Source organism: Actinia tenebrosa, unplaced genomic scaffold, assembly GCF_029948245.1.
Source record: "Actinia tenebrosa isolate PJP-AT-01 unplaced genomic scaffold, QUT_ActTen_1.0 PGA_scaffold2__45_contigs__length_23673736, whole genome shotgun sequence".
In the NCBI taxonomy this organism is placed as follows: Eukaryota; Metazoa; Cnidaria; class Anthozoa; order Actiniaria; family Actiniidae; genus Actinia; species Actinia tenebrosa.
Window position 1 is genome coordinate 4901492 of NW_028292579.1, and position 25263 is coordinate 4926754.

General features: G+C 38.5%; 3 protein-coding genes across 3 annotated transcripts; 1 reads left to right on the forward strand and 2 right to left on the reverse strand.

Annotated features, from left to right (window-relative positions):
• Positions 1 to 389: 389 nt before the first annotated feature.
• On the forward strand, positions 390 to 6298 carry LOC116303257 (uncharacterized). The gene is made up of 6 exons (XM_031712768.1): positions 390 to 648; positions 1340 to 1480; positions 2451 to 2558; positions 2988 to 3206; positions 4125 to 4272; positions 5678 to 6298. The coding sequence occupies exons 1-6, from the start codon at positions 428 to 430 to the stop codon at positions 5747 to 5749; spliced, it is 909 nt and encodes a 302-aa protein (XP_031568628.1). The 5' UTR covers positions 390 to 427; the 3' UTR covers positions 5750 to 6298.
• Positions 6299 to 7500: 1202 nt separating this feature from the next.
• On the reverse strand, positions 7501 to 12313 carry LOC116303268 (regulator of microtubule dynamics protein 1-like). The gene is made up of 8 exons (XM_031712782.1): positions 12256 to 12313; positions 11642 to 11888; positions 10894 to 10977; positions 10589 to 10644; positions 9217 to 9304; positions 8997 to 9027; positions 8778 to 8911; positions 7501 to 7613 (listed from the first exon to the last, which is right to left on the reverse strand). The coding sequence occupies exons 1-8, from the start codon at positions 12282 to 12284 to the stop codon at positions 7575 to 7577; spliced, it is 708 nt and encodes a 235-aa protein (XP_031568642.1). The 5' UTR covers positions 12285 to 12313; the 3' UTR covers positions 7501 to 7574.
• An 11460-nt stretch (positions 12314 to 23773) lies between these two features.
• LOC148909048 (uncharacterized) lies at positions 23774 to 24553 on the reverse strand. Its single transcript, XM_089034005.1, has one exon. The coding sequence runs from the start codon at positions 24551 to 24553 to the stop codon at positions 23774 to 23776; it is 780 nt and encodes a 259-aa protein (XP_088890131.1).
• Positions 24554 to 25263: the final 710 nt, after the last annotated feature.

Consider the following 25263-nt stretch of genomic DNA (forward strand, 5'->3'; position numbering starts at 1 on the left):
CAGTTCGACAGTTTTTCGGCATGACTAATTCCACATGCCATATTAATTAAAATTCTCAAGATGCAACGTTATGTTTTTTTAATTTCAACCACTTATGAATTCACTTATGAATAATATTTTGTGTTTTTATTTCCGTAAATTGTTCTCGAAACGGAAAGGAAAGAAATAATAAGTATATTTTAAATAAATGGACTCGGTCAAATTGAGAGGTGCTCTTGTGATCTTTTGCCCTTAGTCTTCCCTCGACTTCCCTCCCTTCCCTCGATCAATGCTTGTTTTTTCTCATTGGCTATGAAAATGACCAAACAAAGGCAGTGACTTGATCGACGTGAAAGAACTATATGTCACATCAAAGTTTGGGTTTCCTGTGTTATTACCCAGGATTCAACATTTTACCACAGGCAACCCGTCAAACCGGGAAACTGTAATGCTGAAGTGGAAACTTTCTCGTAGTTTTTGCCGTGCAATAATGTCAAAATTGTTAATAGAAGGGGAAGGCCTCACTGCGACTGTTACTCTTAACGATGGGCACAAGATGCCTCTATTTGGGCTTGGGGTTTACCAAGCAAAACCCGAAGAAACTTCAAATGCTACGACAACAGCCATTCAACATGGCTACCGAATGATCGACACGGCAGCTTTGTATGGGTAAGTGACAAAATAACCTTATCTTGCTTTCATGGAATCCATGAAATGTTTTTTTTTATTTATTCTCACTCAGACGGGGTAAAGTTGATGTAAATATATATCAATAATGTTTCCCTTTGGTCCCTGACTCCACAGCTAGACAATAGGAAATATTAGGTACTGTACCTTAACCTGGACAGTGCTTACCATGAGATGAGAGGAGGGAGGGACAGTTGTTTAGAGGTGAAGGGTCTGATGACATGTGTATATCCAGCCCTTTGTCGTCCATAGAGGAAGAGGGCTTCTGGGTTAATATGTGTACATCCTTACTGGGAAATTCAGTGACATATAAGCATAAACACAAGCATAAGAAGAACGAAACGTTTCGATCCTACTGCTAATGCTTGTCACTAGTGAGGAACAGCCAATAGTGTTTACAGGGGTTGGCGGAAGCTGAAAATCTTTGGGGTTGCACTGCAAAAAATCTTTGGGGTGCACTGCAAAAAATCACAACAATAACTTAATAACTAATAAAAATCGAATATATGCATTTATATTTCATGTAAGCCAACATTTCGTGGGGGACCCCCGGTTCTGCCGCCCCTGGTTTAGTGCCAATGCAGCCTCAACCAGTAACTGCTAATAATTTTCAGTTCTATATGATTGTATACCTGACTATTGCTATATTTTCTTTTAATATTTAACCTACTAGAAATGAAAAAGAAGTTGGAGAAGGGATCAAGAAATCAGGAGTAAACAGAGAAGACATTTTTGTTACGAGCAAAGTTTACCCAAATAAGGAGAACCATGGATATAATGAATCTATAAGAGCAGTGAAAGAAAGCTTGGCAAAGTAAGGAATGCATTATTTGGGAAGCACAGGTGGCATAGCAGTGAGAGAGCCCGCCTCTCATCAAGGCAACCCATGTTTGAGTACTGCCGGCTCAATGTCCCATGAGTAGAGTTGCTTGTTGGTTGTCTACTGTGCTTCGAGGGGTTTTCTCTGGGTTTTTCCTTTTTCCATAAAAACAACTTTTAAATTCCAATTGAAATCCAGTGGTAGATTAGAGCCACTCTTTGGAATCCAATGTTTATTCACATTATTTTATTTTGTATTTGATGTGTTATTTAGCTTTGGTTATTATAAATCCTTAGATTCATTTTCTAGTGGGGGAAAATATTGGGAATGGACTACTTTGTTGATATGGCAGTCATCTTGGATTACAAGGCATTTTGGGGTGTCCAGGGTTAAAAGACAGAGATAGCAGATAATATATACAGAGTTTCATGTGTTTGTCTATCTTTCATGGGTAGAGAAAATTGATGTACCATCTTTAGCTGTAATAATGACAGGCGATGTAAAGAAAACTATACCAAGCCTTACATTAGCTCTATTTACTCCTGGGTGCCCCATGATGCCTTATGATTTAAGGTGATGGCTATATTGTGGAAGTAGGCCATTTAGATTACACAGAGTGGCTCTTTATCCAATGAACTCAATTGGAATTTTGTAGTTGATGTTAATGGAGTGACAAAATTCACAAAACCTGGAGAAATCCATTGAAACACATGAGAGAACTGTACTCACATATGAAGCAAATGGCATGTACTCACAAAAGAAATGGAGAACCTGAAGAAAAAAAACAACACTGAAGCACAGGAGTGAACCATTAACATTTCTACTCACATACAGTATGACACCAAGACAGGCAGGACTCAAACCCGGGTTGCATTGATGAGAGGAAAATAATGCATTGGTGTCTATGCTTTATTCTTGTTATTTTTACATTTTCCTTCTCTTGTTATTGTACTTTTCTCTCCAGGCTTGACACAGGGTATATTGACCTCTACCTAATCCATTCACCTTCACCTGGTAAAAATATAGAGACATATGATGGCTTGCTGAAGATGAAGGAAGAAGGCCTCATAAGGTACAGAATCTTTGAAACTTTTTTAGGTCTCATGCCGCTTCATTTCTTTCATATAGCTTTTTGCATAGGATCTAATACAAATTGGTTACTCCTAAGTTATTTGAAATAATTATGTAAACATTGTACAGTGTACATTGCTGTTAGTAGACTGTGATCACAGTTTACACCATCTAAATTTTGGTTTGAGTGGTATTAAGTTTGTTAATATAGTTTAATATTAAGCGGTAGTTATTCATTATATTCTGTATCATATGTCACCTCGTGGCATCGCTTCAGTGCATGGATTAATCTGGAGTAGTGTGTATGTGACCTCAGAATAAATAAGTTTCAAACAGTTGTTGTGCTAGACAAATTTCTTGCAACTTGTACATTGAAAGGTAATCTAGTTTAGCACCTAAATTAAACATTAAATTGCTTATTCTATTACAGGTCTGTGGGTGTGTCCAACTTTGGTATTCATCATCTGGAGGCCCTGAAGAAATCTGGTCGCCCAACCCCAGCTGTCAATCAAATTGAACTCAATTGCTTCTGCCGCAGAGAAGACACTGTCAAGTATTGCAGAGATCATGGCATAGTTCTAGAGGGGTTCTGCCCAATTTTCCGTGGACGAAAAAATAATGACCCCTGCTTAGTTGAAATAGCAAAAAGGTAATTAATAATCAGCTGCCTTCATTGAGCTACACTGCTGCTATACTGGGGTGGTGACTAGTGATAAACAATTTTTTTTGGTCACAGCGAAGAACATGCAAAGAACTTAATGTACCCTTGGACGTATGATGATTGTGCAACAGTCTTACATTATACTAACTTATCACACCACACCACACCACACCACACTGCACCACACCACACCACACCACACCACACCATACTATACCATACTAATGTCATAAAAACATGATTTGCAATCAGTATTTGGATCTTCCCAACCCCATTTTCAAAACTTTCTTGGACCCCAGCAAGAAAACACTTGAAGGCATTTTCTAAGAAATTGGACATGCATAATTTGACTGCCACTGTTGGCTCAATTGGTTGAGCATCAGTCTGTTGTGTGGGAGGTTATGGTTCAAGTCCTGGCTGGACCAACACAAAGGGTCTTAAAATAACTGAGGAGAATGTGCTGCCTTTGTAATTACATCTAGAAATGGTTAGACTTTCGAGTGGCTCGGATGACCACTTTAAATAGCGGTCCTGTCTCTCCACACTCATCATTACTAACCAATATCAGAGGACCGTTAAAAATCCACTGAGGACTTTAAAAACCTCTGGCTGGCAGTGACCATCCTCAGTCACATTATATCAACGACTTAATGATTGTAATGCCTTTGAATATATATGTAGAAAGGGTGCTATATGAATCACAAGTCATTACATTTTTTTACAACATGATTTATTGGGTGGGGGAGGGGGGTCAGAGAGGGAGAAAATACAATAAAATTTCAATATTGTACCCAAGACCCACAAGACCAACAAAAGAAATAGAAATTATTGAAAGATTATTCCCTTGATGTTAAATATAGTATTAATTGTAATTTAAAACTATCTTATAAATCCTCTGGTTTACAGGTACAATAAGACTGTCCCACAGCTTCTAAATCGTTGGAGTGTTCAAAAGCAGTTTGTAACTATACCAAAGTCAGTAAAGCCAGATAGGATCATGGAAAATGCTCAAATTTTTGATTTTGTTATCAGTGATAAAGATATGCAAGTATTGGTGAGTGTTTGTTATACTTGTAATATGCACCAATGCTACAAACAAATGACAGTAATAATACATGACACCAAAGACACTAATGACAAAACAGAATACTAAAACAGATACAGACACTAGACAGACACTATAGACACTATAAATAGACACTACAGACGCTACAGACACTACGGACACTACACACACTACAGACACTAATGACAATACATACACTATAGAAACTACAGACACTACACTGTACAGACACTATAGACACTACAGACACTACATACACTACATACACTACATACACTACACTGTATAGACACTACAACACTACTGACACTACAAACACTACAGACACTACAGACACTACATACACTACATACACTACATACACTACACTGTACAGACACTACAGACACTACAGACACTACAGACACTACAGACACTACAGACACTCCAGACACTACAGACACTACAGACACTGCAGACACTGCAGACACTGCAGACACTGCAAACACTACAGACACTACAGTCACTGCAGACACTACAGACACTACAGACAATACATACACTTCAGACACTACAGACACTGCAAACACTACAGACACTACAGACACTATTGACACTGCAGACAGTACATACACTGCAGACACTACAGACACTGCAGACACTACAGACACTACAGACAATACATACACTGCAGACACTACAGACACTGCAGACACTACAGACACTACAGCCACTACAGACACTACAGACACTACAGACACTACAGACACTACAGACACTACAGACACTGCAGACACTACAGACACTACAGACACTGCAGACACTGCAGACACTGCAGACACTGCAGACACTGCAGACACTGCAGACACTGCAGACACTACAGACACTGCAGACACTGCAGACACTACAGACACTGCAGACACTACATACACTACAGACACTGCAGACACTACAGACACTGCAGACACTACAGACACTGCAGACACTACAGACACTACACTGTACAGACACTACAGACAAGTATTACTGACACTACAGACACTACATACACTACAGACACTGCAGACACTACAGACACTACACTGTACAGACACTACAGACAAGTATTACTGACACTGCAGACACTGCAGACACTTCAGACATTCCAGAAGCTGCAGACGCTGCAGACGCAGCAGACGCTGTTGACACAGCAGACTCTGCTGACGCAGCAGACACTGCTGATGCTGCAGACAATGCAGACAATCATGCAAACACTGCAGACCCTACATAATACTACTGACCCGTAGGATTTTTTAGAATGATATAAATCTTGAATGAGTAAAATTCAATTCTTGATAATTGTCAAAATTTTTATTTTTTAGCCTGAAATATTTTACTCATTACTAATTTAAATTTTTGTTGTGATAATTTTTAGGACAATTTACCCACCGAAAGGTGTTCATTTCTAAATATGAAAGAGCCTGCAGAAGCACCATGGGTTAGCTAAAAGCAAGATGTAGGTAAATAATTTAAAATGTTTGATAGAATTAATTAAATGTAGCATTAGATAATGAACAGATAATGAACAGTGTTGTGGCATGAAATGAAGGACTGATTTTTGTCTGATCATTTTGGTGTGATTGATAAATAAATAAACAAAGTATAATTAAATGGAATTTGGTATAAGCATGTATTTTATTCTTTCTACATGTAGAGATGATGTCATTCAAATCATTGTCTTGATGGACAATCAAGAACACTAGTTTTTCACTACTTCAAACTCTAGACTTTTAGCTTTTAAAACAATGTTGGCGACCTCCCCTTTTTTATTTCCATCTTTTGAAAGTAGTTTGTAATTCCTTAAGTGTACAGGAAAAATTCAAAAAAGCTGATGTTGGGATCAAATCGAAATCACATATCTTGTGCATAGTTGGAATAGATTTTCACACTTGTAGGACATTAAGTTGGGCCATTTTTTAGAGTAACAGAAAAAATTGAGCAATAAGTAAGTTGAATAAGATTCATTTTAATTTTAATAAAAACAGATTTCCTGTGAGTTGCATTAATGCTAGTACATGTGAGTGCAATATTCAATAAATTTAGTGTATCTTGATGATATCATTTAATAGTTGTTTTTAATTCTAATCCTTTATATAAGCATTGAGGGATACATGTGAATTGGGATTAATGGGATAAAAGCATTAAGTCTGAAATTATAGCATAAAATTCCAAAGATATCAAAAAATAGGTTTTTAATCAATTTCTAGTCTGACATTTAATCAATTATTAGATTTAACAGTAAGTTGGCTAAAATAATGTCTTCTATAAACAAGATATCTTCTTATAATTGCCTCTTCCTTTAAAAATTTACTATGATCACTATCAACCAAGTCTCTCTTAAATATTGAGTATATAGCTGTTTGAGTTATCTTAGTATACAGTAATGTACAGTGCTCCCGGAATCCCTGTAGAGCAGTTTTCATATGACTGTGAAAAGTTTATGGCACGACCACCCTAGTGACACGGCAAGGCACATGCCAGAGCAATCACATTAAGTGTGAAAAAAATCGGACAATTAAAATTCTAGAAATTTCTGCAAATTGATTGCTGAAGAAGTCAAATCCAATAGCGCAGCGCAACCGTGACGTCATAAAAAATTTGGACAAACAAACTTACAAGTTTACTTCAGTTTCAGCAGATAATTTTCACAGCCGATCGCAGTTGATCTTAGTTTACATGGGTTATTATTGTAACTTTAAGTAAAAATAATAGAATCAGTTCGTATAATCCTCATAGCAGTTAAACAGAATGTAATGTTTGTTCAAATCTTTAAGCTATTTTTAGAATCAGTGCGCTGGGCTATTGATATTTAACATGTTGTACTGTATGTAATTGTAGAAAATATAGATATTTGAGTAATTCGATTAATTATACCATTGAGCAGTTGGATTATACCCTCAGCTACCATAGACATCATAGATTCGCTTCATATCATGTGACTTGATATGGACATTACTCCATAACATGATTTATTTATTTGCTATTCAGCTACCAGAATGGAACACTCTGATTTTATTTATTTTTATTCTTATATTTGCCTCAGAATTACGATATTTTTTAAAGTTAATCTATACTACCCACAAATCAGTCTGCAGTAAATACCATTCAATTTGAATAAAAAAACTGGACTTAAATAATGTAATTCAAAAAATTATCATAAAAACCCCATATAATTTGGAAAAAAACAAAAAACCAATAATTGGTTATTAAACTTGAACCTGCAAGTATAAGAGCTTGCCATTGGTGTAAAAGTGTAAAAGAAGTTTTGAAATCTAAAGACCCTTCAATAGAGTTTGTGCCTCCTTGTGGAACTGGAAAAAATAGAGAACAAAAGGACAAATTAAAGACGTTTTAAGAACTAGGCACAATGAAAACCATGTCTATCATTGTTCTATAATGGTTTGTTAAGTGACAGAAGACACTAGAAGCCATTCAAGTGTCATGGCATGCTATACTTTGTACATGTTACAGTCATTACTGATTACTGCATGTGATTGGACAGGAGGTACATGTTAGAAGCCATTCAAGTATCATGGTGTGCTAACCTTGTGCATTTACAGTCACTACTGCATGTGATTGAGCAGGATACAAGAACCCATTCAAGTGTCATGGTGTGCTATACCTTGTGCATGTTACAGACATTACTGCGTGTGATTGAGTGAGATCAAGGAGCCCTTTTTAAAAGTGCCATGGCGTGCTATACCTTGTGCATGTTTCAGTCATTATTGATTATGATTGCACAGGAGGCAAGAAACCATTCAAGTGTCATGGTGTGCTATACCTTGTGCATGTTACAGTCATTACTGCATGTGATGGGACAGGATACAAGAAGCCACTCAAGCGTTATGGTGTAAAATACCTTGTGCATGTCACAGACATTACTGAATGTGATTGGGCAAGATACAAGAACCCATTCAAGTGTCATGGTGTCCTATACCTTGTGCATGTTACAGACATTACTGTATGTGATTGGGTAAGATACAAGAACCCATTCAAGTGTCATGGTGTCCTATAGCTTGTGCATGTTACAGACATTACTGCATTTAATTGAGCAGGATACAAGAAGCCATTCAAGTGTCACGGCATGCTGTAACTTGTGCATTTTACAGGTGTTACTGCATGTGATTGGGTAGGAGACAAGGAGCTGTTTATAAGTGTCATGTTGGGCTATACCTTGTGCATATTACAGTCATTAATGCATGTGAATGGGTGAGATCAAGAAGGCATTCAAGAGTCATGGTCTGCTAGATGCCAGCATATGTGTCGCGTTTTAGGACCTGACTTTTGCTGTATTGTTGCCCGTATTGCGATACACCGATACACAACATGCCATAGGGCTACATATCTAAGCAATCCAAAATCCAATGTAGTCCCCCGGTCTCTCAAAGGATCAGCTAATATACACCACACGGCATTACTACAAACATATGCCATTACCACATACCTAATATATTATTTTGATCATCCCAACATACCTCCTCATTTTCAGGTCTTTTTGGTTGATGGTCCACAGCTTTTTGTAGATATTCCTTGGCAAGCTTGTTATCTTTAAGTCTCAAATGGGTCTTACCCAACATCAATAAATTCCTGAGGGAAAAGTTGGGTTCCACTAAAAAAAGATGTTATTAATATATTATTAACCCAGCTAAGATTCTAATAATTTCACTCATAAATTTAAAAACTATTTTTCTTACCTTTCTCAGCTTTTTCAAAATACTCCAGTGCCTAAAAATAAATTCCACAATAAATTAGAACAAGGAAAAAACATGTTCACTTGAATTATTTTACAGTTTTCTTAAGCAGGGAAGGCAGAGTAACTGTAGAAATTCAAACTTTACAGTGATGATTCAAATTCTGAAATTTTATTATTAATAATTATTGATTTTATAACTTCCATACAAGATCATTGCATACCTCTTGATAGGTGGCTGTTGGAGGGTTGGAATGAACAGCATTTACGATCTTCCTTAAAAGCCATGGCAAATCAGCTACTCGAAAGTGCCTAGGAAATCAATGAAAGCCTGTCATTGTGGTACCTCTATTAAAAGGACTCATTTGGGTTTTTGCCTCTGCTTAAAAAGGCTAGTATGTCAGCTGTTTATAAAGGTTTCTTTCAAAGTTACCTATTGGGGAAAATATTGCAAGACTGTGCTGATCTTTCTGTCGGTTTAATGAAGAGTCTCCACTTAATAAGAGTCTGCTTAATAGAGGTAACTATTTTCTGACTGACAGAGTGAAATATGAGTATGAGCAGTATTCATTCTTATAATACTAGATCTTCTTCATCTAATAATTTATATGCAAGATACTTTCGAACTGATCTTCGAAAGAACTCATTTTCTTGTTTTGGCTTTCAATTGTGGAATCAAATTCCTAATTCTATACGGGACTTATCAAAACTGGCTTTCAAAAAGAAAATTAGACAGCTTCTCTATGGTTATTTAAATAAATATGGCTATGATGTTGAATAATCTCCAATCTTTTTTCCTCTAAATAAAGTAGTGCAGGATATAATAATTTCATTATTTGTTCTAAAGCCAATAGAGTGCACGCACTAAACCCGTAAAACAAATACTAACTTTTAGTACTAAATGGTGATAAATAAACAATAGAAAACGAAGGATTCTGTATGAAATAGTACTAATTAGTACTAATTAATGTTCACAGATTTAGTGCGTGCACTCTATTTCCTTCTTATATGCTATTAACTTATTTTCTTGTGTGTAAACATTTAAAAAAAATTTTCTTCTTTTCTTCTGTTAAACACAAACCCGCCCAGACTAGCTTAGCTATTTGCGGGGGAGTGTATTTTATTTAACTATTGTCAATTATCTTTAAATATTAATAAATTGTAAATATTACTTTAAAAAAAAACAATATTACTTTAATTCTCATTAAATGTAAATAAGGAAATAAAATTTATTTTACATTGAAAATGAAGGAAGTGATTGCTCCTAAGTCTTGTAAGCCAGAGGCTCATGATTAAATCACTTGTTGCCAGATTTAATTGGAATGCAAGAGTTGATTTTTTGAGGATAGAGGAAAACCCGAGAACCTGGAGAAAAATCCTTGAAGTACAGGAGAGAACCAACAGCAAGCTCCAATGATATCCAATCCTGGTTGCGTTAGTGTCAGAGGTGGTGCCTGTATTATAAAATTCCTTTGGGGCAGATGGAAGACTTTTCACATATTGATTCCCTAGCCAGTATTTACCAAATTCATTACCGTGAAAAACATATGCCAAATATATAATCTGCTCAAGCATTTAATAGTACATTTGTCTTACCATATCCCAAGCATCAGTAGAGCAGTGGCATCTTGGGGATCTATCTCCACAGCTTTCTGTTGGAATAATTTCAGAAATATCTTAAACATTATTTTTATTATGAAATGTGTTTTTGTCACTTGGTAAAGATCTATATGTTAAGTGTATACTACATCGAGTGTATATAAGCAGATTAGAAAATCTGCCTCAGTTGGGTTCTCGCAGAACTCAACTGCTCGGCCACTGAGGCTTTACGGGAGAAGGTCGTGTTAGATCTATATTTTAATCAAATCTGCGGATGGCTCAGTTTGATCAGTAATGCTTACCTTAAAACATGCTCTGACATCATGGACACGCTTTGCTTTCTCAGACTGGCCTGTTGGTGCCTCCATGATTGCTACAGCATAATACTAAAAAAATATTCATATGATAAAATTATTTCATTACTTTAATATGATGCTTACATCCGTTTTATGGCAACTTAGGTTTGTTATCAACTTTTAGCTGTACATGTGAAAGTAGTTAAGTGGGTTAGAGGGTTGGGCCTCAGGGGGGGGATCAGGGTCAAAAATATTCAACTTTTTTAGGGTCAAACCAGCATTTTAAATTATGTTGACTATATGGCTATTAACTGTCAATCACCTCCCTCTAGACCCAATTACAGTCTTGCATCTGTGTGGAATGGGGTGTGTGCCACTCCCACCTTTGCTGCATTATCGGGTATTTTAGGAAAACACCTCAGTGAGAATTAACTGAGACAAAAGTCTAGTGTGGTTTTTCAGTGTAGTGTACACCCTTTTCTATACAATATTTTTATGCCATTTTGGGAATAGTGAAGGGAGAGCCATATACCACCTAGATAGACTTGCCCTAAGCAGATCTCACTTGTCTCCCAAGGAGTTTTATTTGAGCAAAGTGAGAATTTGTCAAGAGCGCTTGAATAAGCAACAAGGTAACATAAGACAGAGGGTGGTGGACCTTGCAAAAGGCTATGTACCACCATGGTATCCAGTGAAGTCACCTGTGAGTTCGGTCGCCTGGACTCAAGGAGATGCATGTAATTACCTACCATACCTTGTTACATCCAGCACTATTAGGATTCAGTTCATAGCCCTTGTTAGCAAAATCACACATCTTAAGACAGTAAGACTTCTTCTTGGAAGCATCGGGATGAGATGAACTTAGAATCCTTGATAATCGGGCTAATCGCCATAGCAACTCAGGGTCACTGGTTTTTTCATGTTTAGCTATGAAACTCTCTATCTCCTCATTGGAGGGTATCTTGTTATATAATGCATCAGCCTCTTCAGTCATTCTGGAACTGGACAAGAATAATAGGCTGTTTGCACGATGGCATCATTTTACTACCACTACCAAAAGGCTTTGCAAAATTTCTTTCTTATTCAAATTTTTATTTCCTTATCAGAATACTATGAAAATAGTTCCCTTCATTGTTCCCTGCGCCATCTCAAAAGGGAGCAGTGCCTTATCATCTTACAATGATACGTGAATAATTGTTCGAGGTGTTTAGAAAAATGTCTCTATCACTGCAAGCACGTTCATCTGGCTTCGATGCAAAGGCACAACTACTTTTCAAGATGGGGCAGGGAACTGCTAATTAACTGAACAAAAGAAAGTGAGCAAGGGAATCTGGAAGTGGTAGTAAATGAGGCTATAATGCAAGTAACCTTAATTGGGTAAAATTCTCTGCACCCATAGATGATGCTCAGTATCACTCATTATAACTTAATACTGTTCCTGCCAGACTTCATTTCATGGCTCCTTTTCGTAGGTCCATGGTAAACCAACACTGTTGTTGTGTTGAAGAAAAAAGATTCTAGATCCCCCCTCCCCCGCCTCCCTGGCCCCCTGGCCTCCAAACATGCACTCTTAATTGTCCAATACACATGACTACTTTGTGTATTCAAATTCCATTGAGTTCAAAGAGTGAAGCTCGATACGCATCGCCAAGTTAAAGGTCAAGATCACTAATGTAACATTATATGATATTGTGTGACAATGCATCTTTGTTTAACTAGTTACGTTATAGTTAATCACATGATTGTAATCGTATATATATACACATATACGCCAGATATATATCAGTTCGCGTACTGATCAATACATGTAGTATAGAGTCAAGATAAAACAAATAAATCGAGACATAACCAACCGAAGACTATCACATGGATGTCAGAACCGGGATCAGTTAACTTACTTCGAAGAACCTATTTGTAAAGCCAAGTCTTCGAGAGATTACACCCGGGGATTACACAACAATAACACCGAGGTCAATTTTCAAGTCGCCGCCACGCATCATCGTATTCATTAGTATATACATCGTATTGTTCAGCAAATCCAGTACGAGAATGGGAGATCTTTCAGGCTTCGAAGCCCCAAAGATGGATTGGTCGTCTGGACCAGATTTATATAACCGATTCAAGCGTTTTAAACAGAAATGCGAACTCATGTTTGATGGGCCATTGAAGGGCAAAACTAAAGAGCAAAGGATTAACTACCTACTGTTATGGTCAGGAGACTATGGACTAGATCTATACAACACTTGGACATTGGACGAGGAAGAGCACAAGGACATAAATGGATATTGGAAGAGATTTGAGGATCATGTTAAGCCACAAGCAAACCATATCTTGAACAGATTTAATTTACGTAATGTGAGACAAAACGGCAGACCGCTAGACGTCTTTCTGACAGAAGCACAACTCATCGTACAAAGTTGTGGATTTCCCGTCGAACTACGAGATGAAATGCTGAGAGACACTCTAGTTTTTGGCACTGGCTATGAGACTGTTAGAAAGAAATGCATTGCAGAGGGAAATTCATTGACGTTCCAGAGAGCGAGGGAAATCGCACGAACCGAAGAAGCAACACGTGAACAACTTGTCGCGATGAGCAACGCAAGCCATGAAGTAAATGCTCTAAAGGGTCCACAGCGACAAACGCAAAATCAACGCAAGTATGAACAGTACCCTACGAATAAAGAAACTAAATCGACGACCAAATCCACGTGTCACCGTTGCGGGAATGAACAGCACACAGCAAACCGGAAATGCCCCGCCAGCGGTGTCGAATGTCATTACTGCCACAGACGAGGACATTTCAGTAAGATGTGTAACAAGCGCAGACAAGTACACGAAATAAACGAGGAACCAAGTCCTGAACACTGTGAAGAAGATTTTAAAAGATTCTTTATGGGATCGCTTGAAGTCAACGGGTTACAGAGTTCAAGTCGCAACAAAGTGATTACAACCGTTAACGTCACAACAAGGCCATTCCACAAGAAAATGACAAGGTTATCATGTAAACTTGATACGGGCGCAGAGACCAATGTTATGTCTAAAACAGACTTCGACAAGATAATCGCTTTACCGAAAGATAAAGTACTCGGGCCACCACATATTCTGACCGCGTATGGTGGACAGGAAATCCGTTGTATCGGTACATGTGAACTGTACGTACACTACAATGGGAATACTACGAAGGTACCCTTTACTGTAACAGATGTACAAGGGCCTGCCATGCTTGGATGCAACACGTGCGAACAACTTGGACTCGTTACAATCAACTGCAGCATTGAAACATTCAACAAGCAAAAAGGAAAGTTGCAAGACAACCGTCCTCTAACCAAAGAGAGACTCATACATGAATACAAAGACCGTTTTGAAGGTATTGGTACCTTTGAAATGAAGCCATACCACATCACCTTGGACCCAAGAGCAGAGCCGGTCGTTCACCCTCCTAGAGCAGTACCTATACATTTACGCGAACGTTTCAAAGCCGAACTTGACAACATGGAGGAACTTGGAGTTATAGAAGCAGTAAATGAGCCTACAGACTGGGTCAACAGTGTAGTCCTGAACGAGACAGTCAACGACAAGGGTGAGATAACAAAGCTAAGAGTGTGCCTGGACCCCAGGGACCTCAACAAATGGGTAAAGCGAGAGCACTACCACTCTAGGACGATAGACGATGTAGTAAGCCAACTACATAATGCTAAATTCTTTAGTATTGTTGATGCCACGAAGGGCTACTGGCATGTGCCTCTTGACAAAGAGAGCTCGCTGCTCACCACGTTTAACACCCCATTCGGCCGGTATCGATTCACGCGAATGCCATTTGGACTAAACGTATCGCAAGACATTTTCCAAAAGGAACTCGACTCATCCCTAGAAGGCCTGCAAGGTGTTACAGGCATCGCCGACGACAACTTCGTGTATGGCAAAACAGAGAAAGAACATGACGACAACTTAGCCAAATTAATGTGCCGCGCAAGAGAGAAGGGCATAAAGTTCAATAAAGACAAAGTGCAAGTCAAATGCAAAGAAGTGAGTTTTTTTGGACACACATGGACACCTGAAGGGATTAAGCCAGATACAAAGAAAATATCAGCCATATTGAACATGCAACCACCGCAAAGCGTCAAGGATTTACAGAGTTTCTTGGGCCTTGTTAATTACTTGACAAGGTACTCCAGCCGTCTAGCGACAATCACAGCACCACTAAGAGAACTGACCAAAGCTGAAACAGCTTTTGTTTGGGATACAGAACAGGATAAAGCCTTCCAGGATGTCAAGAAAGAAATCGCATCAGCTCCAATACTCCGGTACTTCGACAAGAATGCTGAGACAACTATTCAAACAGATGCGTCGCAGAAGGGACTAGGCGCAGTCCTCCTACAAAATGGCCAACCAGTATGCTACGCATCGAAAGCACTCACAGATACAGAATCAAACTACAGTAACATTGAGAGAGAGACGCTAGGCGTGGTATGGGGCCTAGAAAGATTTCATTACTTTATATATGGGAAGCACTGCAAGATAGAAACTGACCACAAACCTCTTGAGTCAATCTTCAAAAAGAAACTCGCTAGCTGCCCCCCGAGGCTACAACGATTGGTGCTCCGCGCATTGAAGTATGACGTCACAGTTACATACGTTAAAGGAGCTAATGTCCCCATTGCAGACGCCCTCTCGAGAATCACTCCACAAACAGGGCCAACCATTGGAGAACTACCAAGAATAGATGTCCACTGCATCACAAAGACCCTACCTGCCTCGCCTACAAAACTTAAACAGATCAGAGAAGAGACAGCAAGGGATTCTACCATGTCGCTTCTCAGAGAAACCGTGTTTAGAGGATGGCCTGATCAGAGAGGTAATTGTCCAGCAGCTCTACTAGACTATTGGAATTTTCGAGAAGAGCTTACTATCGAAGATGGTATCCTCCTTAAGCAAGACCGAATCATCGTCCCACCCAAGCTACGTGCTGACATCTTACGCGCCCTCCACCAAGGCCACCTAGGCATCGAAAAGTGTCTTCTCAGAGCACGATCATGTGTATTCTGGCCTGGAATAACGAAAGATATAACGCAAATAGTTGAACAATGTGAACCATGTCAGAGATATCAAAAAAAGAACCAAAGAGAACCAATCTTGCAAGCTGATACACCCAGCCGACCATGGGAAACACTCAGTTCTGACATGTTTGAGTACAAAGGTAAGCACTACCTACTAGTGGCTGACCAATACAGCAAGTTCCCAGTCATACGTTACCTCACAGGTACTACCTCAGCAGCCGTCATCAGCCACCTGAAGAGTATATTCGCAGAGCATGGTATTCCATCACGCCTTATAACTGACAACGGACCGCAGTACAACTGCAGAGAATTCAGTTCGTTTACAGCAACATATGGTATAGATCATGTGACAAGCTCACCTTTGTACCCACAGTCAAACGGTTTTGCTGAGAGAATGGTGCAAACCATAAAAAACATCCTGAAGAAGTGTGACGAGCGAGGTGAGGACCCATACTTGGGGATCCTTTCGTACAGGACAACACCAGTCAACAATAACCTCAAGTCACCAGCAGAACTTCTTAACAGTCGAAAGTTCAAGACCACTTTACCAGCTGCACAAAGAGCATTCCAGACTGGAAATGATAGGGACCAGATCAGAGAGAGTCTACTTGACCGACAAGAACAGCAGAGTAAATACTATAACCGTACCACTGGAAGAGTACAACAACCCTTATATGGTGGGCAACCAGTGCGCATGTATGATCACAGATGGAAGACATGGGAGCCAGCAGTAGTACAGCAACAAGCTAGAGAACCAAGGTCGTACCTTGTGAAAAGGCATGATAATGAAACTGTATATCGCAGAACAAGGTCTGACTTGCGACCGGATACAGCAGTACAAAAGTAAGATACACCACCAAAGCCACCAGCAGATGACCAAGTACCACAAAGTACTAGTGGCATGGACACGCCCTCAAACTACACAACTAGATATGGACGGGTTGTCAAACCAACAACAAAGTTTGACTTGTAGTTCGTTGAGAGGAGGATGTAACATTATATGATATTGTGTGACAATGCATCTTTGTTTAACTAGTTACGTTATAGTTAATCACATGATTGTAATCGTATATATATACACATGTACGCCAGATATATATCAGTTCGCGTACTGATCAATACATGTAGTATAGAGTCAAGATAAAACAAATAAATCGAGACATAACCAACCGAAGACTATCACAACTAAGAAAATCAAAATACTTTAAAAGATAAATAACCACTTGTTACGTAATAAAAGTTAGGGAATATGATAATGTAACCCCAAATCAAATCAGCTGTTTGTCTTGCAAGTATCCAATCTACTTCAGAATGTAATAAAGCTATTGTTTATAGTAGTTCTTTTGTACGCAATCAAAAAAAAAGCAAGTTAAGCTAATATCGTTTTGTAACGGCCGAGGATGTAATTTACACGTTGTCAAAACCAATGTACAAGTCGGACCGCCACGAAGACCGTAGACAGCAATATACATTGGCAAGGAAAACAATGGAAACAAAATGATTTCTAATATATGTTTCAGCTAAGTTCGAGCCAGTAGAAGGCAAAAGATCGGATGGAATCGCTGTAGAATTCACAGTAGGTGCTGTAATAAATTAACTTAGTATAGTATAGTATGATCGTAGAAAATATTTGTATTCATATTTATTACATGTTTACGAATGATTAAAATATTGTTACGTGAATGACTTACCTCGTTCAGATCAACCGCGATCGCAGGTAACACTCGATTGTTTTTACTGAGAAAAAACTAGATCAACAACTTTTAGTGTTTACAATTTACAATCAATTAATACTAATGTTCTGACGTCATGGATTTAATCAAAGACACAGGATACCCAGTCCACAGGGTCTACAGGAAGGATCGAAAGAACCGGCACATGATGTCTAAAAGCACAAAGGAACTGAAAATGCCGTTGTAAACAATTATTATTTGGCGTACTAAGAGCGCTAGAGAAGCGATATTAGGATCGTTCATAATTTATGGATTAGGGACCAGCTATATCAGGCGGGGGGGGGGGGGGGGGGTCGCTATATATGACTTAAGGGGGCTACCAAATTCAGAATCACCATAGCCCCCCGAAAACTTCAAGCGGTTTTGGTAACGAAAGGCAACAAGTTTTTCTATTTCTCTCTTCGTTACCACAGCTGAATCAGACGTCATCAGTTTAAAGTTAAGACTCACTTCTGGGTGGCGGGAACAAAGGTAATAATACAGATCGTGGGCTTTTTAGATAGTTTTAGAAAGCACTGATCCCCATGGCCACTACACCCATCGCGACACACACGCAGATTAGCCCCTCGCCGTGCTAGCTGTGCTATTCATATTTTTATCAGATATTAAGCTTTCAGGTTTTTTTTCCATTCGGGCATTCAAAACAACAAAATCATAATTATTTATGAATTGGCATCATGCGCAACCATTTTCATTTGTCATGCGCAATTATAAAAACGTAAGTCCAATAAATATTATATTCGACACATCTTTCTATTTGTCTATTATGCCTTTCTGGACCGTCTAATAGTTTTCTTTTTCAGAAGCCAAGATTGCAAGGACCGGAAAGCAAGAACTAAAAGACCCGTTCCGTATCATAATCAAGAACTGACTCGGGAAGGGATGTTTTGTTTTGGTACGTCTGTACATGTTTTTGTTTTTTTGGGTGAGGGAGGAAGGGAGGGGGGGTGGGGTCTAGTACAGTATAAACAGTCTATTCATCCGTACCAATCTTCTTCTAACCGGATGAAGCTAAGGATCACATATGGACTAAAAGATCTTTCTGTTCCTATCATCTACTACAATGGCAAAAGACTGATCTATAACAAAATAATAAGATATACCATAATGTTTTTCTAGTGTATTTTTGGATGGGTAGCTTCGGTCATGACGGTCTCCGATCCATGTTTTTTATTCCACATGGCAACACCCTCTGCTACTGCTTCATGTTCTACGCTCCAACTCCCCCGAAACACCCATCCAAACGAAACACAGCACATCATGTAAAAGAGTACGAAAACTGCCACTAGGAGGTATTTCATTGGATTGGATGAATGAATGGTATTTCATTGGATTGGATGACTGGATGGTATTTCATTGGATTGGATTAATGGATGGTATTTCATTGGATTGGATGAATGGATGGTATTTCATTGGATTGGATTAATGGATGGTATTTCATTGGATTGGATGGATGGATGGTATTTCATTGGATTGGATGAATGAATGGATGGTATTTCATTGGATTGAATGAATGGATGGTATTTCATTGAATTGGTAGAATGGATTGTATTTCATTGGATTGGATGAATGAATGGATGGTATTTCATTGCATTGGATGAATGGATGGTATTTCATTGGATGGATGGATGGATGGTATTTCACTGGATTGGATGAATGGATGGTATTTCATTGGATTGGATGAATGGATGGTATTTCATTGGATTGGATGGATGGAAAACATTTTGGTTTCAATTTTTTATGAATTATAACGTCATAAATTAGGCGTATGCGTGATGATGACATCACATAATAGACAACGATCCACTTTACAAATTACATTACATTTTATATGAGCTTAAAACATAAGACAAGGCTCTTTATACAGATTTTAATATTTTTCTTATAACGAGCGTGGCTGGTAAATAGGTAAGACCCCCTTAACTTCATGTAAATATGTCCTAATACCAACTGCTCTGTTGAAGGAATATCATAAAATATATGCATTGCTGTTAAAAAGTTAATCTGTTGTTGCCCTGTTCATTAATATCTGCAGGTATTCGGCATAATGGATGGCAGAAGAAACCACGAAAGAAATCAAGAAAAGAGAAGAAAAGCGTGAATAGAGTAATCGCCGAAAAAGACGGAGAATCGAGGCTTGAAAAAGTGTTATTGAAATACTTTTTGAAAGTTAAGAGAGCATATAGAAACTGATGATGTAAATAGATCTATAAAAGATAGTTGAAATAGAAAGAAGAAAAGTAGAGTACGATAAGAATGGATAGGTAAAGAAATTGAAGTAATGATATATAGAAAAAGAAATGAAAAGAAAAATTAAAGAAAATGTGACAAATAAGACACGGCAAATAACGTTAGAGAATAAAAAGTAAAAACAGAGTGAGTGAAAGACGAAATAGAAAACATAAAGGAACGAAAAAGAAATGGAAAAAGAAAAAAGAACGTTAAAGAATGAAACGTAAATAGCTGAGTGAAATGAGAGAAAAAGAGATTGAACTATAAATAAATAAACATTGTAAAAATTCCGAAGTAAAGTGAGTTTCAAATAAAATACGTTTCAAAAAAATGTCAGTCGTTATTATAAATGTCAGCCGTTTCTTTGTGCTTTCTTTCTATTATCTTGAATGCGAGTTTTACAGGATAATACAAAAGAAATACTGCACATTCCTACGAGAAAAGCTGTGATTTCTTTTGTATTCTCCTGTTCTGCTCATATTAAGGGTATTGTGGCTGTTCAATAATTAGTAATACTCGAGGGATTGACACAAATAAAGAACGGAAAACATTACTGATTGAATAAAGGCAGATATTTACAAAGTGCTAGATTGCTTAAGGCTTTATTAAATTTAAAAGAATGCTGATTCTGTGAAAGAAATAACTGATACTCGAGGGAACGACGTGACTAAAACACGGAACACTTTGAAAAGATTACAATCAAAAACTGGAATAATGCATTTTCAAAGTGCAAGATTCTTTGGGGCTTGCGGAATTAGAAATTACAAAAATAAAAATTGCACGGGTCTCTACTCCCATATTCACCCAAATATGACGTCATGTATTTGACTTCTTTGGGCGCTGCCTAGTTTAGTCACATGTTATTCCCTCGGGTAATTCTTTTATTCTACGCTTGAAAACACTTATTCAAACTGACGTAAAGGAAATATTTTTATGTGCATAATTTACTGGTATCAAACGGTTGGTGCGGCGTATTGTTTTGCTCCAAGAAGAACTCAAAATAGACGCGCAAAGTGGCGAAGAAACAAGATTTAATTAATGAGGATTGAACGTTAAACTTTTGGGACACCGTACAACTGGTTTTGAAAGCAATTTGTTGAGTTTTTGACTTGACTAGAGTCTTGATCACTAAATTCACGCTATCAATAAATTACTTTCAAAACTGCAGCTGTACTGTCTCAAAAGTTTATGGCGGTTAATCATAATATTTCTCAAGTAAAGATGAATTTTCATGATTGCCAAACTTTTGGAACACAGACAACTGGTTTGGAAAGTACTTTATTGAGCTTTTGGCACAACTAGAGTCCTGCTGATCACTGCAGTCACGCTATCAATAAATTACTTTCAAAACTGCAGTAGTAGTGTCTCAAAAGTTTATACGGTTAATCATATTTCCACCATTGTCAAGAGTTAATAAACTTCATAGTTCAAAGTGTAATAAAAAATGTTGCTGCATGAGTCTTGAAATCTTTGTTCATTATTGTCTCCGGGTGTACTTTATTCTTCTAGTCAAGTGTCTCAATAATAAAGGCATTTTTCAACTGTTGTTTTATTTTTCTCGTTTTCTGTTTTCAAGGGTGTCCAACAATAATGGGTCAAAGACAATACATCAGACAATAAAAGTTCAATGTTCTTTTATTACAATCTGCGTTAATTGATAAAATTACAAGAAAGTAAAATGAACTCAAACTCCCCGAAATTTTTTTTCTTTTATATAAAAGTAAAAAAAACGACCATGAAAATACAAAAAATTTGGGGTCACGTGACGTATCACGTGACTTATTAACATATTTTAATTTTTTGCCTAAAACAAGCCCTTTTAGGCAGCTTTAGACTTCGTAGAGTATTAAAATAGTCTTTTCTACCCATTTTACACGTTTTGGGTGAAAAATATTGCTCGAAAACTGTCAAATTTTCCTTATTTTTTCGCCAAAAAGTCCGGTTTTTGCGGGATCCCTGTGTAAAATGCTAGTATCCAGTCCCTGTGCATGTCACCTCTTCATTTGTTGCACGCTGCTGTTCGTTGTGGATGTGTTTCAACGGGTGCAAATACATGACGGGCTTTTTGGCTGAAATTGTACAAGAACAAAGATGGTCATAAGCTCGTGCTGGACCTAACAGAGAAACAAGTACACGAGAACTATAGAAGGTAAGAATTAGATCGTTTTTTCTGCGTCTTTCTTGCATTTTGCTGTATTTTTGACGAGTTTGTAGATTTCAAATGTTCGACTCACTGGCTTCGTCCGCCATAACACGTGTTAACTTTGAACCCTGAAAATCCAACTTTTTCTGCAAGAAACAATGATATTAGTCATAAAACAACAATTTTAGTAAGTTTCGAAACAGTTTGCAAACTTAGCTTAAGAATATTTTCATTTTTTTATATTTTGAAAATTTGTTTTTTAACGTTGTACGAATCTTTTTTTTTGTAAAAGTTTCAAACGATTCCTCCCTAAATTCTAAATATTAATGTCTTAATGGTTATTCTTTTTGTATTGCAGTTGAAAAAAAAATCATGTACATTTCTTCATAAAACCGTGCAGTGAGCCTGTAACAAGATGGCCGTCGTTTCTTGACATCTGAGCCTGATAGCCACACTGCACCTCGACCCTAACCAATATATACACGCCAACCAGCAAGCTAAAAATGGCAAAGTTCAGTGTCAATCTCGTAATGATGGATTAAATGCACTAAAACAAGAAGCAAAAGACTTTAATAACAATATGGACTCACCTTGTTAAAGGGCCACTTGGACGAAAATCGCTCCAAAATTAAAACTCTTTCATTCGAGCTGGAACTTTGCTGAAATAATCTTGAATACATTAAGATACATTAAGATACATTAGTACTGAACTGATTATCAAGATGTTAAACAATGTGATAACCTGTTGATGACCCTGTGACCTTCAATACAAAATTATGGACTCACCTTTGGCTGTATGAGTATTGACCTCATTATCAAGATAATTAATGCAGTATTACCTGGTGATGACCATGTGACCTTCAATACAAATTATGGACTCACCTTAATGTATGAGTATTGACCTCATTATCAAGATGATAATTGATGTGGTAACCTGGTGATGACCCTATGACCTTCATAATATGACCACATTCCAAGGGGTACTGATTGTTAGAGGTATGTATCAATAATTCATTATGTTGGCCATATATACCTTAATGTAAAATCATTGTTGGGTTCAAAAAACTGAATGTAAAAGTTAAGACCAAAATGGAACATGGGAAGTAGATTGATATTAAAATATTTTTTTATTATGAATAATTAATTAGTTAAAATACGATAGAAATTGCTCAACCACAGCTAGTCTACCATTTTCATTTACATTCCAATTTCACATACATTTTCTCTGTCAAACTCATGAAATATATATCGTGAAATTATACTCCTAGCCATTTGATACACCAGGGGGGTTGGCAGGGGAGCTTAGGGTGTTATTGCCCCCTCCCCCTGATATATGGTAGTCTTAATTTGTTTTTTCAAAAATTAACTTGTCGTTACGATGGAGAGTAGGTGCCTGGCAAAGCGGTAGGCGATGGCAACTAGCTGGCAAGAGGTAACCATGGCAACCAAGCCACGGGTCAACCTCCATTACTCCTCTCCAAGCATTTAGTGTGGTGCTTGGAGTTGGTCGACCCGTGGCAGGAGCCATGGGACCGACCAACACCCAAAACTGCATCTCCAAGCACCAGCAGTCGCTGCCTCTCCAGTTGTCACGCATGCAGACACAACATCCATAGGTAGTGTGGTGTACGCGACTCAACCCAGGTGGCAATGGCTAGCATGAGGGCAAAATTGACAATGTACAAATGGTGGCCAAGCTAAAAGGATTCCACTTACCAAAACTAAGCAAGTTTACCAGAGGCATTAATGATTACTTGCTGAGGAGTTCTAATATATTGTTTATAGGCATCACTTTTCCAACGGCCCAAGACTTGGATTAAATGATCTGGTATACCCACTTGAGCCGCTGTAGTTGTGGCCCCAATACGGAAGCTATGGCTTGAAAAGTTACCAGCTACACCTGCTGATTGTAGAATAGCCCTGAGTCTGTCAGTGACCAGCTGCCTAGTCAGTGGCTGACCATCAGCCAGCAGGAAGAGTGGGCCTGGAAGATTACCACGATATGCTAAATAGTTCAGCACTGCTCTCACAGCACACAGGGATGATGATCCGTGACCAACATACACATGACAACCCTGACGAAACGGATCCGTTTTTGAGGCTTTAATGAACAGTCTTAAGCAAGAAGGAGACCCTGTAGAGTCCACGGTTATGTCCTGCACAGTCAGGTGTACATCTGGATCAAATTTTTTAAGCGAGGGGCAAGTAAATTCGGCTGAGCGAAGGAAACCAAAATAAGCCAATGAGCAAGCAGCCCAAAACATGCCGTCATTGAACGAAGATAGAACCAAGCCAGAGTGTACTACTCTCAGGACCTCTGGAGTAACAGGAAGTCTAGACGAAGAAGAGGCGACGCCTTGGGTTCGCTTAATGCCTTTTGTCACTCTTTGGAGCCGCAAGCAGTTCTGAAGTGGATCATCGAAACCTTGTTCAATATGGAGGGAACGGACAGTTGACAGATAAACTTTTATAGAGGAATGACGCATCGACTCGGCCAGCATTGTCACAAATAAGCAGAGGGTCCATTCATCTGTGGGACATGGTGAGCCTGATGGGGATAAGCGGCCACTTTGGTAGCAAAAGTTGACAAACTTCTCTTGGGCGGTAGAATAACAGCGACGGGTGGAATGCGCTAAACCCTCAGATAAATAGACCAAACACTGATTATTTAGAGAACCGATGTCAGAGAAGACAGAAGCTGAGCTGGGACCTCTGCTGGGTATAGGTTGGCGTTCGGGGCCAGAGAACGGAAGACCTGCATATTAAAACGAGAAAGAGCATCAGCTATCCCATTACGAATACCTGCCACATGTTCAGCTGAAAAGGAAAAGCCATGACGGGCTGCTGCAAACAGAAGGCTTCGGAGTAAAACCATGATTGAAGAGTCTCTGGAAGTCCTGCTATTTAGGATTGCTACCACAGCTTCGTTGTCCACCTTAAACAGAACACGCTGCTTTCTCCAACCGTGACCCCAGATATGCGCTGCCAGTACGACTGGAAATAACTCCTTGTAAGCAATGGAGAGGGAAGCTTGCCGAGGTAACCACCTGCCATTGAACCAATCAGAATCGAGGAAGGCACCATAACCCCGTGTTCCTGAGGCGTCTGACCCTACGCAAACCGTAGGTGGAGGCTGTAGTGAGGGGAGCAGGAAAAAACTTATCCCGTTCCATTGATTGAAAAAATCCAGCCACCACTTCAGGTCTTTCTT